This window comes from Scomber japonicus, chromosome 19 (assembly GCF_027409825.1).
Source record: "Scomber japonicus isolate fScoJap1 chromosome 19, fScoJap1.pri, whole genome shotgun sequence".
Taxonomy (NCBI): Eukaryota; Metazoa; Chordata; class Actinopteri; order Scombriformes; family Scombridae; genus Scomber; species Scomber japonicus.
The window spans coordinates 29,863,668-29,877,745 of NC_070596.1; the positions used below are offsets into that span (position 1 = coordinate 29,863,668).

General features: G+C 41.7%; 1 protein-coding gene across 1 annotated transcript in view; it reads left to right on the forward strand.

Annotated features, from left to right (window-relative positions):
• LOC128379921 (cGMP-dependent protein kinase 1-like) overlaps positions 1-12,625 on the forward strand; it is a 26,244-nt gene extending 13,619 nt beyond the window's left edge. Inside the window, exons 7-11 of the mRNA XM_053339560.1 lie at positions 4,004-4,117; positions 10,456-10,561; positions 11,194-11,257; positions 11,399-11,476; positions 12,527-12,625. Coding sequence (XP_053195535.1) covers positions 4,004-4,117; positions 10,456-10,561; positions 11,194-11,257; positions 11,399-11,476; positions 12,527-12,625 — 461 coding nt within the window. The remainder of the gene's footprint in view (positions 1-4,003; positions 4,118-10,455; positions 10,562-11,193; positions 11,258-11,398; positions 11,477-12,526) is intronic.
• The last annotated feature ends 1,453 nt before the right edge of the window (positions 12,626-14,078 follow it).

Below are 14,078 nucleotides of genomic sequence, written 5' to 3' on the forward strand. Positions count from 1 at the left end.
AACTTATGTAAATATCCCAAAATATCCTTCCTACCTTCCTTCCTTCTTTCCTTCTTTCCTTCCTTCCTTCCTTCCTTTCCTTCCTTCCTGCCTTCTTTCTTCCCTTCCTCTTTTCCTTTCTCCCTCCCTCGTTCCTTATTTCCTCCGTCCTTCCTTCCTTTCCTTCCTTCCATCTGTCCTTCCTCCCTCCCTCCTTCTCTCCTCCCTTCCTTCTTTCCTTCCTCCGTCCTTCCTTCCTTCCTTTCCTTCCTTCCATCTGTCCTTCCTCCCTCCCTCCTTCTCTCCTCCCTTCCTTCTTTCCTTCCTCCATCCCCCTTTCTTCTTCCTTCCTTCCTTCTTTCTTCCCTTCCTCCCTCCCTCCTTCTCTCTTTCTTTCCTCCCCCCTACCTTCCTTCCTTCCTCCGTCCTTCCTTCCTTTCCTTCCCTTCCTTCCTTCCTTCCTTCCATCCATCCTTCCTTCCTTCCATCCATCCATCCTTCCTTCCTTCCTTCCTCCCTTCCTTTCAATGAGTGTCCTGTAAAGGGTTAAGCTCTTAACAGAAGCTCAGTCATCAACTCTTTTGAAATCGTCTCTTTCCTTGAAGCTTTTTTTTTGTTTAGGATTTAATTTCACTTTGTTCTCTCGCTCCATCTGTGCATGTTTTTAGTCATGATAGTAGTTTTGGCTCTTTGGGCTGCGTTGACAGTTAATTAGTCCACAACTTTGCTTCAGACTGTCTTTTCTCAGGATGAATTGTAATGTAAGGGTTGGCAAGATGAGCAATTAAGACATATGTTTAAAAAAAAACTAGTTTTAAAAGCAGCATCAGGTTTGTTAAAATGTACATTTAGTATTTTTGTTGGAAGAAGGAAGGAAAGGAGGAAGGAAGGATGGAAGGGAGGAAGAAAGAGGAAGGAAAGAAGGAAGTATGGACGGTAGCAGGGAGGATGAAAGGACGGTAGCAGGGAGGATGAAAGGAAGGGAGGAAGGAAAGAAGGACAGAAGAAGGAAGGAAGGAAGGAAGGAAGGAAGGAACGAAGTATGGACGGTAGCAGGGAGGGAGGAAGGAAGGAAGGGAGGAAGGAAAGAAGGACAGAAGAAGGAAGGAAGGAACGAAGTATGGACGGTAGCAGGGAGAGAGGGAGGAAGGAAGGAAGGGAGGAAGCAAAGAAGGAAGGAAGGAAGGAAGGAAGGAAAGAAGGAACAGTCAAATGAGATGGGGTCAATTTGACCCGGGAGGACGACAGGAAGGTTAAAATGTACATTTAGTATTTTTGTTGGTTTTATATCATTTAAATGACATTTGCACCATTTTTTACCAAAAGTAAGACTGAATGCTCCTGAAAATGTCAAATGGTGTAACCACAAAAGAATTATCAATATTAAATATTTTATCCACCTAGAGAGAAAGAAAGATAAAGGAGAAAGAGGAGAAAGGAAGGAAGGGAAGGAGGGAAGGAAGGAAGTTAGGAAGGAGGGAAGGAAGGAGGAAGGAAGGCAGGAAGAAAGATAAAGGAGAAAAGGGAGAAAGATAAGGAAGAAAGGAAGGAAGGAAGCAGGAAGGAGGGAAGGAAGGAAGGAAAGAAGGAAGGAAGGAAGGAAGGGAGGGAGGAGGGAAGGAAGGAAGGAAAGAAAGAAAGAAAGCAAGCAGTCAGGTTCCTGGTCTCCATGGTTACCAGATTAAATGTAATATTTAGAACAATAGTATTCCATTAGCTTTATTTAATATAAAAGTTATAATGTAAGATCATGCCACACTAGTTGATATGGTGTTAGGTAGGAAGGAAGGAAGGAAGGAAGGATGTAAGATCATGCCAAACTAGTTGATATGGTGTTAGGTAGGAAGGAAGGAAGGAAGGAAGGAAGGATGTAAGATCATGCCAAACTAGTTGATATGGTGTTAGGTAGGAAGGAAGGAAGGAAGGAAGGAAGGAAGGAAGGATGTAAGATCATGCCAAACTAGTTGATATGGTGTTAGGTAGGTAGGAAGTAAGGAAGGAAGGACGGAAGGAAGGAAGGATGGAAGATCATGCCAAACTAGTTGATATGGTGTTAGGTAGGAAGGAAGGAAGGAAGGAAGGAAGGAAGGTGTTTTATTGACTATTTACTGTTTTTAAGCAAGTTGAATTATTTGGTACAAAGTTTTTATGGTTACACCACTTAGACATTTTTACCATAATCCTCTAATATATTCTCTCTAAATGGATTAAAAGCAGAAATTTGATGCTGGGTCCACAAAAAAAGAATGTGTGAAGTTATTCATACGTTTATTTTCACATTTTAACTTTTAAATTTAAACTAAACCTCATGGACACTAAATAAAACCATCATTGACCCTTTATAGATGCATGAATCCGACTCACTTTGATGATTTCCTGACTTTCCGTCTTGTTTCTGCCAAACTTCATATACATTCCCGTCACTCTGCTGCTCCACTTAGCACATCCAGGGTTGATGATTCTCACGCTCGTGGTGTGAGACTCCTGCTGTCACCTTCTGTCTCTCTCACCCCAAACTAACACCAAGCCATAAAGACTCTCTTTATACTGTACAGTAAAGGTTACACACACACACATTTAAACACTGATCATACATCCATAAACCTTAAAGAGAGATGTGTACTGTCATATTACTCTGTGGTACTGCTAGTTTTACTTAAAGGACAAGTTCACAGTTTTAAACCAGCAGTCAGGTTTCCATATGAGCAGTGAGTAATAAACATGTGTGTAATTATTCCTCCTGTTCATACTGACTGTTAACAGATCTCCTTCAAATGTGCTTTCAGTGTAAAGTGATGCATTTATTAAAGTCTCTGATCAGCTTCTATTCAGCTTCCTTTCCTTCCTTCTTTCCTTCCTTCCTTCTTCCTTCCTCCGTTCCTTCGTTCCTTTCCTTTCCTTTCCTTCCTCCCTCCTTCCCTTCCTCTCATCTTCCCTCCTTTTCTTCCTTCCTTCCTTCCTTCCTTCCTTCCTTCCTTCCTTCCTCCCTCCCTCCCACCCTTCTTTCTTTCCCTCCTTCCCTCCTTTCTCCCTCCCTCCTTCCTTCCTTCCTTCTTCCTCCCTCCCTTCCTCCTTTCCTTCCTTCTTCCCTTTCCTTTCCTTTCCTTTCCTTTCCTTTCTTTCCTTTCCTTTCCTTTCCTTCCTTGATTCGAGGACAACAGGAGGGTTAAAGTCTCTGATCAGCTTCTATTGAGCTTCATCAGTGTGAGTTACTATAGTTATTATAGTTACTATGGTAACAGTGTGAGTTACTATAGTTATTATAGTTACTATGGTAACAGTGTGAGTTAGTCATATCAGTGATATCTGACACATTTACTGTCTGTTTAGCATCAGATTCCCTCTTAGTGTTTCCCTTCCTTCCTTCCTTCCTTCCTTCCTTCCTTCCCTCCTTCTTTCCTTCCTACCTCCTTTCTTTCTTTCCTTCTTCATACCTCCCTCCCTCCTTTCCTTCCTTCTTGCTTTCCTCCTTTCCTCCTTTCTTTCTTTCTTTCCTTCCTTCCCCTCTTTCTTCCTCCTCCTTTTTACTTTTGCTCATCTTCCTCCTCTTTCTTCTTTTTTCCTCCTTTTTGTACTTTCTTCCTCCTCTTTCTTTCTTTTTCTTTCTTTTTTATCTTCCTCCTTTTTCTTTCTCTTCTTTCTTTTTTCCTCCTCCATCGTCTTCTTCTTTCTTTCCTCATCTTCCTCTTCCTTTTTCTTCCTTCCTTTCTTGTTCTTTCTTCCTTCTTTCCTCATCTTCATCCTCTTTCTTTCTTTCTTTCTTTCATTCAGACGCTGAAGCTTCATATTAGCTTCAGATCAACTTTTAAATCCATGTTTCCACAGAAGGAGGACTGTGGGTTTAGTCCTCCATCACTTCCTGTTAACATGATGAAGGATCTAATGCTCAGTATGAACAGGAGGAATCATTACAGCAAGAAAAACACACTTCATGTTCATTTGGCTCCTGAAAATCGACTTTAAGTAAAAGATCTAAACATTGTTCTTCTACCTGAGCTTTAACTGTTTCCTCGTGTCTTCACAGAGGGGATGGTCGAGGTGACGAAACAAGGAAACAAACTGTGCACCATCGGTCCGGGGAAAGTGTTTGGAGAACTGGCCATCCTGTACAACTGCACCCGCACAGCGACTGTAACAGGTACACACACACACACACACACACACACACACACACACACACACACAGTACACACACACACTCAGTACACACACACACACACACACACACACACACACACACACACACACACACAGTACACACACACACTCAGTACACACACACACACACACACACACACACACACACACACACACACACACACACACACACAGTACACACACACACTCAGTACACACACACACACACACACACACACACACACACACACACACACACACACACACACACACACACACACACACACACACACACACAGAGCTGGTCCTAACACAATCATTCTTATTTTCAGGTGATTAAACACTAATTAACCCTCCTGTTGTCCTTGAGTCAAGGAAGGAAGGGAGGGAGGAAGAAGGAAGGAGGGAAGGAAGGAAGGCAGAAGGAAGGGAAGGAGGGAAGTAAAGGAGGGAGGAAGGAAAGGAGGGAGGAAAGAAAGAGAGAAGGAGGGAAGGAAGGAAAGGAGGGAGGAAGGAAAGGAGGGAGGAAGGAAAGGAGGAAGGAGGGAAGGAAGGAAGGCAGAAGGAAGGGAAGGAGGGAAGTAAAGGAGGGAGGAAGGAAAGGAGGGAGGAAAGAAAGAGAGAAGGAGGGAAGGAAGGAAAGGAGGGAGGAAGGAATGGAGGGAGGGAGGAAAGAAAGAGAGAAGGAGGAAGGAAAGAAGGAAGGAAGGGAGGAAAGGAAAGGAGGAAGGAAGGAAGGACGGAGGGAAGGAAGGAAAAGAGGGAGGAAAGAAAGAGAGAAGGAGGGAAGGAAGAAGGAAAGAAGGAAGGAAGGGAGGGTTGAAAGAAGGAACAGTCAAAACGGACAGGGTCAATTTGACCTGGGAGGACGACACCAGGGTTAAAACATGATTATTAACATTATATTCCATTTCTGCCGTTAGAGCCACGTAAAGCTTCCACTCTGGTTCTTTAATGGTGCCACGTAAAGCTTCCACTCTGGTTCTTTAGTGGTGCCACGTAAAGCTTCCACTCTGGTTCTTTAGTGGTGCTGTTAATGGGAACTGTTATCAGGGTCAAACACAAACATCGTCCCCGCTCTGTCTCATTTTTCCACTTCTGACTAATAAAGTCACAGCTTTGTAAAAGTGCAGCTCACTTCGGCTTAGATCATCCAAATACACACACACACACACACACACACACACACACACACACACACACACACACACACACACACACACACACACACACACACACACGCACACGCACACACACATACACAAAGATGCATTTTTCACTCACTGCTTTTAAAAAGACGAGTCTCTGTGTCAGGAAGCCTCTCAAAATCTGACTGAATAAAACTGAAACTTGATCAAAAATGATCAACTCTTTCTGTTTCCAGCTTCCCAAATGTGACCATCTGCTGTTTTTGTCATATATGACGATAGATAGATTTTCTACCACAGACTGTATAAAAGAAATGGACGTAACATCCGTGACGTCACCCATTGGTTTGTGGACTGCTGCTCGGAAGCCAATAGTTTCGAATCTAGGCAGCGCCATCTTGAAAATTTCAGGTGCATGCTGGGAAACATAAAAACACGGATTCTACTTATATGGGCATGAGGCGGGGCCATGGGCGGAGCGGGGAGGTTGCTATGGTTACGAGGGCTGGATCTCGAGGACATTGGCCAATCAACCTGTCAATCAGGACGTTGCCACGCCCTAATGCATACCCTGCTTTATCGTCACATATAAAATCAGGGAGGCCAAAATGTCCCAAATGAACATCATACTGCATTGAAGAAGGCTTTAAACTAGCGATTGAGACCATAAACACATTTTGAAAACGTTTACTGAGGTTAGAAATCAAGTGAGAAGTTGGTGAATTCTCCATTGACTTGTATAGAGACGGTCGCCCCCTGGTGGCCTTTTGATAGAATGCAGCTCTAAGTTACTTTCTCCTCAAGATGACATCACATGTTGTCCGCACATGCCCACAAACGATCATCCATTCCGGAATCTTGGTTGCTAAGCAGGTTGCTAAGGCGGTTGCTAAGGTGTTTCCACTCTCATATCTCAGGAGTCTTAAAGAGACAGGAGCTAAAACGGCCTCTTAACAGACAGAGGCTGAACTGAGCGGCTGCATAAAGGACCAGTAGAAGATAAATAAGGAGTTTTAACTGGAACGATATGTAAAGATATTCCAGTAGAGACCCAGAATATTAATATAGAGCTGGCGATGTGCATACAAGCAGAAACAGTATTATTATTTCTATGTATTATTCATCCTGGTGGAGGGTCTTTGCAGTCAACTGGAGCCAGCTGTAGCTCTGATGCTTTGTTTCTTTTTCCAGCCTCTGGGAGATAAACCAAGTTTAAATACAGTTCAGTCACAGATGAGAAGGGATCTGAAGTCAGGACCAAAATCATCCCTTTGAAGTTAGGAAGGCTGGCCAAAATGTCCTCACAATGCAGAAATGTCCTCACGAAGATGGTTTCACACTATGTCCTCAGAACGACAGCAATACAAGTACACACACACACACACACACACACAGTCTAACATCTTGTAACTTCAGAGTGAGAATCAGTTCACAGTATTTCACCATCTTTATCTTTTCTATTTCATTGACTGTCTTCATCCATGTTGCTAGGCGGCATCATGGCTTCCTGCATCCATCATGATTACCCATAACTCCTAAAACTCATTCTGTTCTCTCTCTCCCCTCCTCCTCTTCCTCCTCCTCTTCCTCCTCCTCCTCCTCCTCCTCCTCCTCCTCCTCCTCCTCCTCCACTGTTTTCATTATCTTCCTCTGTAAAGCCACACACCTCTTCATCCACACTGAATCCTGAAGCCTGAAGTGCTGTTCATGGTGCTCGTTGCACAGTCGGGGGTTCACTTAACAGTTTAGAGAGGGCACTCCATCAGTTTAACACATGATGATCACTGACCCTTTCATGCAGAGAGCTACTCAGCCTCTGGAAACTTAATTGGCTCTGGAGAAGCTTTCTACACATTGCTCACATTTTAGCAGAGTTGCAAAGCATAAAACTGCCTTTTAATGATATATTTAAACGTAGACATCATAAACACTTTAGCTATACGACCAACAGCACTCTGATGTAGTGTTACACACTTCTAACAAGCTTTTAAAATACAACACATTGTTAAAGATGAAACCAAAAAGCAGTGTGTAGTCGGCTCACATTTCAGATGTCTATGAGTTGTTAACAGCTCCACCAAATACTGATTCTTCCCTCTAAACTTCTCACATGCTTTCATTTCAATAAATGTTCAAATGATCCAATATTTCAGCAAAAATCAAAGATTAGAGAAAAAGTCCCAAAACTGAAAACTTCTTCTTTCCTCTCCCATTAATCATTTCAGCAGCCCTCACATTTATCTGCTGACCCTTTGGAGGGGCCCCACCCCTAGGTTGGGAACCACTGGACTAAACTAGCTAACTGTATATAAAGTAGTATAAACTAGCTAACTGTATATAAAGTAGTGTAAACTAGCTAACTGTATATAAAGTAGTATAAACTAGCTAACTGTATATAAAGTAGTGTAAACTAGCTAACTGTATATAAAGTAGTATAAACTAGCTAACTGTATATAAAGTAGTGTAAACTAGCTAACTGTATATAAAGTAGTGTAAACTAGCTAACTGTATATAAAGTAGTATAAACTAGCTAACTGTATATAAAGTAGTGTAAACTAGCTAACTGTATATAAAGTAGTGTAAACTAGCTAACTGTATATAAAGTAGTATAAACTAGCTAACTGTATATAAAGTAGTGTAAACTAGCTAACTGTATATAAAGTAGTATAAACTAGCTAACTGTATATAAAGTAGTATAAACTAGCTAACTGTATATAAAGTAGTGTAAACTAGCTAACTGTATATAAAGTAGTATAAACTAGCTAACTGTATATAAAGTAGTGTAAACTAGCTAACTGTATATAAAGTAGTATAAACTAGCTAACTGTATATAAAGTAGTGTAAACTAGCTAACTGTATATAAAGTAGTATAAACTAGCTAACTGTATATAAAGTAGTGTAAACTAGCTAACTGTATATAAAGTAGTATAAACTAGCTAACTGTATATGGGAGCGTACCTATGTTCCCCGGGTCCTATGTTCCCCGATCGCGGCTAACTCGGTTGCTAGCTCAGCGGCTAACTCCGCTGTTAGCTCGGCGGCTAACTCGGCTGCTAATTCGGCTGCTAGCTCGGCGGCTAACTCGGCGGCTAACTCATCTGCTAACTCGGCTGCAGTACTTTTACTGTAATACTGCATACTACATCACTATAATACTGCAGTACTTTAACTGTAATACTGCATACTACATCACTATAATACTGCAGTACCTTTACTGTAATACTGCATACTACATCACTATAATACTGCAGTACTTTTACTGTAATACTGCATACTACATCACTCATAATACTGCATACTACATCACTATAATACTGCAGTACTTTTACTGTAATACTGCATACTACATCACTATAATACTGCAGTACTTTTACTGCAGTATTTTTACATTGCTGTATTGGTACTCTTACTGCAGTAGAGGATCTGAGTTCTTCCTTCACGGCTCCAGAGGAACATTGATTTCTTTCTCTGGATGTAGGAGCCAGTATTTATGTCCGAGTGTTCATGTTTATATTTGGCAGGTGAGAGCTTTATGGGCACAGGTGCAACTGGGAAACATTAAATTACAAAGTGAAGTGTGAAAAAAACAGGTCTTCACCCACAACACCCAGCTGAGTGGCTCATTGTTATTCAGGATAGTCACCACAACAATCCTCCCTCCACTTTCTCCTCACACATTCATTTTTCTCCTGGAGTTTTTTTTTTAATCGCTCAGATTTGAGATGGAAAATGTTGTTTGTGCTTATAAATGAGCCTCCTCTCTTTCTCTATCACTTACTTGAATGACTCTGAACTCCACAAGGACACTGATTGAAAGCGGCAGAGAGGAGGAAAGATGAGCTCAGAGAACTTTAAAGATAAATGGCTGGATGGATTTTTTTTTTTTTTTTTTTTTATGAAACCACACAGAGCCAAGAAGAGAAGTGTTGTAAACAAGTTTTTGTCAGATGTGCCGTGAGCAGTTTTATCAGAGTGTGTGTGTGTAGGCTTCCCTCCAGCACATCATCAAAGAGATCTCAGTTCATACTCACAGAGACGAGTGAGACGCTGTATTATCTCCATCTGAAGCTCAGCGACTGTTGGCCAGGAAATAAAAGAGATTTCATTTGATTTCCATTTCTGAGAGTTTTTACTAAAGTTAAATTTAAAGTAATATTTTGACATTTTTTGTGGAAATATATGTTTATTCACTTTCTTGCTGAGAGTTGCCAGACGTTGCTATGGAAACAGTTCATATAATTTAGTTTTTCTGTGGATAAAATAAACATGTTTTTGTTTTAACATTTAGCTGTGATACTTTATGGCAGGGGTGTCAAATATGCGGCCCGTGGGCCAGAACTGGCCCGCTGAAAGGTCCACTCCGGCCCAGTTTCCTTCTTCCTCTTTTCCTTCCTTCTGTCTGTCCTTCCTACCTTTCTTCCTCCCTTCCTCCCTTCCTGTCTTCTCTTCCTTCCATCTGTCCTTCCTCCCTTCCTTCCTTCCTTCCATCTGTCCTTCCTACCTTTATTCCTCCCTGTCTTCTTTTCCTTCCTTCTTGTCTTCTCTTCTCTTCCTTCCATCTGTCCTTCCTTCCTTCCTTCCGTCCTTCCTCCCTACCTTCCTTATTTCCTTTCTTCATTCCTTCCATCTGTCCTTCCTTCCTTTCTCCCTTCTGTCCCTTCTTCCATCTGTCCTTCCTCCCTTTCTTCCTTCCCTTCTTCCTTCCTTTCTCCCTTCTGTCCCTTCTTCCATCTGTCCTTCCTCCCTTTCTTCCTTCCCTTCTTCCTTCCTTCCTTCCTTCCTTCCCTCCATCTTTTTGTCTGTCTTTTCTTCCTTGTCTTCTTCCTTCCTTCTTTCCATTTGTCCTTCCTCCCTACCTTCCTTATTTCCTTTCTTCATTCTGTCCTTCCTTCCATCTGTCCTTCCTTCCTTTCTTCCTTCTGTCCTTTCTTCCATCTGTCCTTCCTCCCTTTCTTCCTTCCCTTCTTCCTTCCATATTTTTGTCTCTCTTTTCTTTCTTCCTTTCTTCCTGCCTTTCTTCCTTCCTTCCATCTCTTTAATGATCTGGCCCACATGAGATCAAATGGGTCTGTATGTGGCCCTTGAATGAAAATGAGATTATGTGTTTTCAAAAACATGTTCAGCATCTTTTAAAACATTATAAAATATTATAAACCTACATTAAAGCTTGTGTTTTACTGTCCGTCTGCAGCTCTGACTGACATCAAGCTCTGGGCCATCGATCGACAGGGTTTCCAGACCATCATGATGAGAACTGGTCTCATCAAACACTCCCAGTACACAGACTTCCTGCGCAGGTAACAAACATTACAGCCTGGAAGAATGACTCTGAACCAGGGGGGTCAAACATGCGGCCCGTGGGCCAGCACCGGCCCGCCGAGGGGTGCGATACAGCTCACTTTCCTTCCTGTGTTCTTTTCCTTCCTTCCATCTACCCTTCCTCCCTACCTTCCTTATTTCCTTTCTTTGTTCCTTCCTCCCATCTGTCCTTCCTCTCTACCTTCCTTATTTCTTTTCTTAGTTCCTTCCTTCCTTTCTTCCTTCTGTCCTTCGTCCCTTTCTTCCTTCTGTTCTTCCTTCTTTCCTTCCTTCCGTCTGGCCGTCCATCCTTGACTATCTGTCTTTCCTTCCTTCCTTCCATCTTTTTGTCTGTTTTTTCTTCCTTCCCTTCTTCCTTCCATCTGTCCTTCCTCCCTACCTTCCTTATTTCCTTTCTTTGTTCCTTCCTTTCTTCCATCTGTCCTTCCTTCCTTCTGCCCTTTCTTCCACCTGTCCTTCCTCCCTACCTTCCTTATTTCCTTCCTTCCATCCTTCCTTCCATCTTTTTAATGATCCGGCCCACATCAGATCAAATTGCTCTGTATGTGGCCTTTGAATGAAAGTGAGTTTGACACCTCTCCTCTCTCCTCTCTCCTTCTCCTCCTCGCAGCGTTCCCTCCTTTCAGACGCTAACCGAGGACGTTCTCAGTAAGCTGGCTGATGTTTTAGAGGAGGTGATGATGATGATGATGATGATGATGATGCTGATATCTGTTTCTGCCATCTGTTTCCTTCTATGTGACGAATACAAATGCTTAGAGAGATCTATGTTTAGTAATCTGAGGTATTCTCTGTCCTCTCTCTCTCTCTCTCAGACTCATTACAGCGACGGTGATTACATTATCCGTCAGGGCGCCACCGGAGACACATTCTTCATCATCAGTGAAGGCCAGGTGAAGAAGAAGGATGAAAGTCTTTATTAAGGAGGTGTAAAAGAGGAGAAATGTTAGCAGAGAGAGGAGAACAGTGATAACAGAGCTGAGAAGTCAGACGCTTCCTCGGCTTTAACGATCTCTCACATTTTCACGTGCGTATTTATAGAAGTGGAGCTACGTCAGCAGGTGATGGAACGATGTTTAAATTTAGGTAAAACCATCATGAAAAGAAATAAGTTAAAATATCAGTGATTAACAGAGTAGATATGTAAGGGCTGCGTCTAGCTATTATTACAATTATTGACTGATCTGTTGAATCAATTAGACACTTAGGCTGAAAAATGTTAGAAAATGAGGAAAAATGTCAATCAGTGTTCCCCAAAATCAAAGATGTGACCTCAAATGTTTAGTTTATGATACAATAATAACTTTATGTATATATTTATAGCACTTTTCATACAATAAATGCAGCTCAAAGTGCTTTACAACTAAATAAATGGCCTACACCAAGGAGCATAAAACTGTGTTAAAAAAAGAAAAGAAACATTAATGTAATATAAAGGTGGAAAATAAAAATAGTAATAATAATAAAATAATAAAAAAAATAGCCCATAATAAAAGTGGCTTAAAAATTGAGTAAATACTAGGTATAAAATAAAATACAACATTAAAATAAGTGCAGTAGTGACTAATGGAAAAGCTCATTTAGTGTAAAAGCTAAATATAATACACTCTCTCTGCTCTCTGGGTTTAATCACACATTTAATCAACAGTCAGATCGACTATTGATGCTTTCTATAAACACATCTGTGCTTCAACATTTAATATAAACACTTTTTATGAGGAGAACAAACTGTGAGGAGAGAATATGATCAGTATGTAAAGGGTTAATTTCATTCCTAACAGAGTCTCTAAAGCTTTTGTGCCTCCAGTCGTCCAAAGTATTTAAAGCATTTTTAATCATATTCGGTGTTGACTGAGGGGAGAAGCTGAGCTGTACATCTGATATTTTTATTTATTTTCTTCATACCCGGCAGAAATAGAGATTGTGATCTTTGGTCCTCACAGGTGAAAGTCTCTCAGCAGAACTCAGCCAACGAGGAGCCGGTGATGGTGAAGACTCTGAATAAAGGCGATTGGTTCGGAGAGCAGGCGCTGAAAGGGTGAAACACACACACACACACACACACACACACACACACACACACACACACACACACAAATACACACAACTACAAGACTTCACTGAGAAATCAAACATCATCATTCATACTGTAACATGCTGCACATTCCCAGCCTTTTATCCTTTCATACAGAGACTACCATCACCAAAGAAATGTCAGTGTTAGTGTAAAAGGCTAAAATGAGCCATGTTTTCATTTACCTGACGGGAACATTAGGTGATATCTGGCAAATGCAACTATAAGGGAGCAACTGAGCACCTCACATCATCGTTTTGCAAAAGCTGAAACATCAAGCTAGAGTTTTGAGATTTAAAAAAGGAGGAGGCGGCTCAGTTATGTGGCAAGAAAAATGGGTGGAAAAGAAAAGAAAAAGTTGTATTTTTGTCATTTATATATCGTGTTCTTATGCTGGGTTGTTGAACGCGGTCACAGTTCCCAAAATTTGAGGTGAACATATGTAGAAATGCTCCCTGTAGGTCAAAGGTCAGGGCTTCAACCTGCTCTGAATGCTTTGTTTACGTTTATGATGTTTCTTTCTACCTCGCTGACATCATCCATTCCGGAACCTTGGTTGCTAAGGTGGTTGCTAAGGTGTTTCCATGTGGCCTTCCAACCTGCTCTGAACGCTTCGTTAGCAACGGCCATTCATTCCGGAACCTTTGTTGCTAAGGTGGTTGCTAGGGGTGTCTCCATTCTCATACCTCAGATGTGATCATAAGACTGTATAAAAAGAAATGGACGTCACCCATTGTGTTTGTGGACTGCTGCTCGGAAGCCAATAGTTTCGAATTTCAGGTGCATGCTGGGAAAAATAAAAACACAGATTCTACTTATATGGGCATGAGGCGGGGCCATGGGCGGAGCGGGGAGGTTGCTATGGTTGCGAGAGCTGGATCTCGAGGACATTGGGCAATCAACCTGTCAATCAGGACGTAGCCACGCCCTAATGCATACCCTGCTTTATCGTCACATATAAAATCAGGGAGGCCAAAATGTCCCAAATGAACATCATACTGCATTGAAGAAGGCTTTAAACTAGCGATTGAGACCATAAACACATTTTGAAAACGTTTACTGAGGTTAGAAATCAAGTGAGAAGTTGGTGAATTCTCCATTGTATATATATATAAATAAAACGCAGACAACACTGGCAAAAACTACACTGTACAAACCACAGGACAAAACACCACTAACACATACTCAGACAAAGACCTATATAGACATGATGGGGTAATTACTTACAGGACACAGACGAGGGAAACAAGACAGGTGAAACACATGAGGCAATCAACTAAAGGCCCATTTATGCTCAACATAGGTACGAAAATGTTTCCGTCCTTTTCAAACAATGTTACCGTCACTGCTCACATACTTCCATGCGTCCTTTACGTTGGTATGGATGTTAACCAATACATCCACCAGGGGGCAGCGCAGAG